The sequence below is a fragment of the Arachis ipaensis genome, chromosome B10, assembly GCF_000816755.2.
Source record: "Arachis ipaensis cultivar K30076 chromosome B10, Araip1.1, whole genome shotgun sequence".
Taxonomy (NCBI): Eukaryota; Viridiplantae; Streptophyta; class Magnoliopsida; order Fabales; family Fabaceae; genus Arachis; species Arachis ipaensis.
Window position 1 is genome coordinate 20367799 of NC_029794.2, and position 5720 is coordinate 20373518.

The 5720-nt window shown below is 36.9% G+C and overlaps 1 protein-coding gene across 1 annotated transcript in view; it reads right to left on the minus strand.

The window, feature by feature from the left end:
- LOC107624523 (protein DOWNSTREAM OF FLC) overlaps positions 5018-5720 on the minus strand; it is a 983-nt gene continuing 280 nt past the window's right edge. The window contains exon 2 of the mRNA XM_016327019.2: positions 5018-5488. Within this exon, the coding sequence (XP_016182505.1) occupies positions 5163-5488 (326 nt within the window). The 3' untranslated portion in view covers positions 5018-5162. The remainder of the gene's footprint in view (positions 5489-5720) is intronic.

The following is a 5720-nucleotide window of genomic DNA, read 5'->3' on the forward strand; positions in this document are numbered from 1 at the left end:
TAAAGCTGTAGGGGGTGAGAACCTAACCACACGGTCTCACCACGGAGTTTCAAAGTTGTCATAAAAAGATATTTAATAAGAAAACTGTTTTCAAACTCAGAGATTATCATGCCTTATGAATCTTTTAAAAACCATTAAGTAAACGTTCAAAACCTTTTCAAAGAAACAAAGTTTAATCTTTCAGAAATCTGAAACCTTTCCTTTCTTAAAAGAAAATCTCAATCAGAAACCAACCACGTAATCAACAACACAATCATTAATTCAGCACCAAAGTTCATTCTCAAATGTAGCACATCACGACAAACACAGGCAAGACAGACAAGGAAAGCACAAGTAGGTAGCAGTTACAGCAAATAGTTCAGGTAGCAGTTAAGAACAGTTTAACAATTAGGCAAACCAAAACAAATTCAAACCCAAGCAAAGAATACAAATGCATATGATGCATGCCTGTCCTATGGCTAATGAGCTTATCTGTTTGTTATACAGTCAACCCGACAAGTCCGATTTACTAAACCATTGGACTGTTCCCCGACGTGCATCCCCATGAGTCTATGCATAGGTACCATTCCCGGGAATTTATAAGTGCCCGGTCACCCTTACGTCGTAGGGTCAACAGAGTATCGAGTCTCAACCTGGAGCAAGTGGTGGCAAGCCACTGCGTCTACCCAGGAAACTCGTATCTCAGATAATTCAAATTCATAAGCCATATGAATAATTCATTCAACATTCATCAACATCTAAGTCATTCTCAATATCATCATCATTCGTCAATCCATATCTCATTTCCAAATTCATTCGAAAATCATATTTCAAAGTCAATCCTCATCATCCTTCTTCCCATTCCGTTCATCAACAATCCCAATTCAAAACATAATTCTTTCTTTGATAAATAAATCAATCTTAAAACATATAATGTTTAAAACCAAATCTTTTTAGATAATTACTTCAAGCGAAACTTCCAATTTTATAAAATTTCGTTAGCATCTCCTCTAAAACTCGGATACTACCACCCTTTTCGGGTCCCATCCAAACATTCCTCAACCATTCCCAAATCTCAATCATTTTCCAAAATTCAACCAATTCTAATATCAAATTATTTTCCAATCGAACCAATCTCATCAATAAATCTCTTTCAAAGTCAAACCAACTCTAATATTAAATCATTTATAGAATCAAACCATTTTCAAAATCAATTCATTTCATATCTCAAATCATTCTCAAAACCGATTCATTTACATTATTAACTTAACTCCAAAACCAAGAAAAACTACCTTTCATAATATTCAACTAGATGACTTTACAAATCAAGTTTTCATCATCAACCACACACCTCTCAGCAATCAGTATTTCAATCCAGCAAACAACCACATTCATAAGACAAACATACTCACAGAAATATAGTTTTCCCAAGAATATCTATTTATAACAACTTTGTAATGTAAATAAATTTTATGAGAAACCCCTACCTCAATTAGTCGAAACCCACAAAGCCAAAAGCGACTAAAAATTCTTTTCTCTTGGCCCAAATTCAACGACATTGAATCCGACCATTTTTCATAGCAGTGACATCTATAGAAGCACCGTACACAATAGTAACTCAACCCTAAAACGTTAACGTCACAAAATCCTAAATAAATTATAACAAATCACTAACAGCGAGAGTTTCAAAACAAGAAAAACTCACCGAATCAAGAGGGAAACAAAAGTTGGGGCTGTTACAAATCCAACGGCCATCCCCGGCAAGAACGGAACCTGACAGAAATGATGGAAAGTGAAGGTGATGCAGAATAGCTATGGTGGTTGATCCAATCAGCACCGAGAGCGGCGTCAGCAATTCCAACAACAGTGACCATGGTTACAGCAAAATGGAGAATTCAAACTCAATGGAATCGAAAACAGAAATAAATTCAATGGAACTGAAAACAGAGAGCGCTTACGATAAAAGAACGAAGCAGCAACAATAGGAGAGGCAGCCCCCCTTCTCTCTAGTCCGTGATTCCGGTGACCAGAGGCACGACGGTTGTTCCCCAGTGACAATCGCGGTGGCGGCTGAAGCTTCATCGACGGTGACTTGGCAGTGGCTTGAACGGCGACGGGAAGGCACGAACGGCGGCGACTGGGCGACACTGGCTCTGACGGCGCACGGGTCTCCTTCCTCCTCCTCTCTTTAATCGCGTCACTCCCTCTCTCCGCGGCGGTGGCACAGCAGCAGTGACGAGCTTCAGCGGCGGTACTGTGCTGACGGTGCTGACGCGATGGCACTAGCTCGGCGGCCCCTCTCTCTCTCATCGCCAGCTTTCTCTCCCCTCTGTTCGACCTCCTCAACAACGATTGGTAGGGCGCGGCGACGGTGACGGCGAAGTTCACCAGCGCTCCTTTCCTCTCTGGCGGAACGCAGCTTCGACACCCCTCGCGAGCGCTCTCTCTCTCTTTCTCCATCGCGGACCTTCTCTCCCTCCAACGCGCCTCTCCTCATCCGTGGCAGCATAACTGTGCTGACGCGATGGCACTAGCTCGGCGGCCCCTCTCTCTCTCATCGCCAGCTTTCTCTCCCCTCTGTTCGACCTCCTCAACAACGATTGGTAGGGCGCGGCGACGGTGACGGCGAAGTTCACCAGCGCTGGCACACCCCCTTTCCTCTGTCTCCCGTTCTTTCTTCCTTTCTCTTTTTTTTTCTACTGCCGCGCTGTGTTTGGTAACAAGGAGAACAAGGCGGCTAGGGTTAGGTTAGAAGGGGTTAGGGTTAGTATGCTTATTTTAGGGGGTTTAATTTGGGACAAATGTGAAATTAGGAATTTTTAGATAAATTGAAACTCGGTAATTTTAATTAAATTAGAGTATAGAGTATCAATTAAAATCTAATTTAATCCATTAAAATTACATTGAAAAATATTATTTGATTATCAACTTACTAATTGGCATTTAATCATGTATTCTAATTTAAAATTAAAAATAATTATTTTTGTCCAAAAAATACAAAAAAATTATAATACAATATTATTGTGCAATTAATAATAATAATAATAATTTTATTTTATTTTATTTTTTTGAACGGAGGATTGTTATGTCTAACGGAGAGAAACGTTGGGGATTGATTTGTACATTAATTTTTTTTAGAGACTAAAATATCCATTTTTAAAATTCTTGGGGACTGATCTGGGTAATCACTCTACCAGAAAATGAACTGGGGACTGATTTGTCTGCCGAAATAAAACTTTGGGGATCGATCTGTGTATTAATTTTTCTTGAGAACTAAAATGTTCAATTTTAAAATCTTTGAGAACTGATTTGGATAATTACTCTTCTTTTAAAAAACAAAAAAATTAACCCTCTCAAAGCACCTCTCTACTAGTCCATCGAGTTCCTCGAAGAAAGTTTTGTTGGGAAGAGTTAGCCAATGCATTTTCAATTATGGCGTAAATTCTCGTCTACTTATTTTTATACAAAGATAATAATTATTAATTATTAAATGATAATTTAGTCAAATATATCAAAATATTTGACAATATCAATTATAATCTTTACATAAAAATAATTGCACGTAAATAGTCTGCTTCACTTATATACTGAATTCAAAATGTGTTTATCAAAGCATTATTCTCGTGTTCATATTTTTTATTCGGATCTCCGCATCGTTAAACTTTTAGTCATCTGAACAATGAAACCTTAAGAATATCTATTATCCTCTGAATCAATCTCTGCAAATCAACATTAACTCTTATAACCTGGATACTTAAACAGGTTCAAAGCTCGGTTGGTGTTGAATTGGTGCGGCTTCAAAAATTTATGACGCTTGTAGTAGTTATTTGTGGCTCAATAAAAAGATGTTTATTTGGGAGGATAGCAGAATTGATTTTGGCTTTGACATCAACATGTTCTGGAAAAGTATAAATTTTTAGCCTGGCTATGTCTTCGGAAGGCTCTTCCTACTGCTGCATTTCGTTTTAGGAGGGGCATTTCGCACACGAATAGCTGCCCACGATGTTTCTCAAGTCAGGAATCGGTTTTACATTACATTCGGAATTTTGTCCAAAAGCTCAGCTAGTTTGGCAAGTTTTGGGGATCTCCGGTCAACCACTAGAGTTGATGAGTTAGTTCTTATATAATAGCAAATAACGCCCCTTTAGATTCTTTTTTGGTCTCTGATGAATTTGGCGTTCGAGGAATAACGTGATATTTCATCCCCACAAGTCTTGGACCATGGACAAGGTTCTGGTATGGCTTTGTCCTTGAAAAAGGAGCTCCAGAATATTTTATTTTGAGTTGCAACGAGTGTCTATCCTCTCCACCATTAGTGGACATGTATTCCCTCATCCATGGATACCTTTAAGATTAATTGTGATGCTAACTATCCTAACAATGGTGCTCGGGTTGGTTTTGTCTGTGTTAGCAGAGATTGGAAAGGAATGTGGCAACGAGGCTATTTGGGAACAATTTTAAGTCATAGTATTCTGCAAGGAGAGTTATTTGCTATTTGGAGAGGCTTTTCTTTTAGCTTGGGAGGGCAAAGAGATATTATATGTGAGACAGACTGTGTAAAGACCTTTATTATTATCAATAATTTACAGGATTGCTCTGATTTTATTGATCATTTGGTGTTGAAAATCTGAGATATCATATCTTAGAAATGACGTGCTGATCTCTGGTTGATCTTGAAAAATGTAAACACAATAATAGATATCATGACAAAGACTGTAATGGGACTCTTTTTCCCCAAGTAAAATTTTCGTTGCCTTAAAAAGAATTTAGGAATAGTATTTAGCAAAACTATCTTTCTTAAACAATTTTTTATTTATTTTTTCTTTTTTAATTGTTATTTATTTTCTTTCCTATCACGGAAAAAAAAAAGTATTATCCTCCAAAATACACATGGGTGATTAATTTGATTTGGTTTAATGCAATAAAATAAGAATAGGAAACTTATACAACAACCCAGCATTCGAAAGCCACAACTAAGTGACCTTATTAATACAAACAAATGAATCAAAACTTAAAACGTAACTAAATAGGAAACAAATAATAATAAAGCATACAGCTAGATACTTAAACTTAATTAGAAATAGATGAAAAAATCCTTCTTAGCTTTAGTTATTATTCTAATATTAATGCACATAAAATCAAATCAAGAACATATAGCTGCTAATAGTAGTTCATCATCAGAATCAAACATCGGAGAAGTAGTATTTGAGGAGTTGTTGGCACTGAGGCAATGCCTCATCCTTCAAGAAACCAAGGTTATTAGCATAGTGGACATGGTTGAGTAGGCCATTTTTATAGTGGGACAGCACCAAGGTGGCCTTGCTACGCCCTGGGTCTGCTTTGTTGCACCCCAACACTGGGCTGTGAACAAGAACACTCTCACAATTGTGCTCATTGAACTCTTTGTCAACCTCAATTCCGTATGTTCCAGTGTTGTCTGTTTTAACTTCCGTGTAATACTCTACTTTCATTGTCTTCTTGTTTTTGCACTGAATTGCCACCGTTGCACCTAATTAATTAACCACCAATTCAATAAAATCACATTAGCTAAAGTAGTCACCTTCTCAGAAAGACCCATATTATACATGCAAATAGTTTTAGTTGAGTGGTAAATAATAATAGATTTAATTATTGTGTTGGTCCTATAGTTTTATCAAATTTATAATTAAATTTTTATATTGTTTTTAATTAGGTCTTATACTATTTTTAATTTTTTTAGTCTTTTTTAGTATAAAAATTAT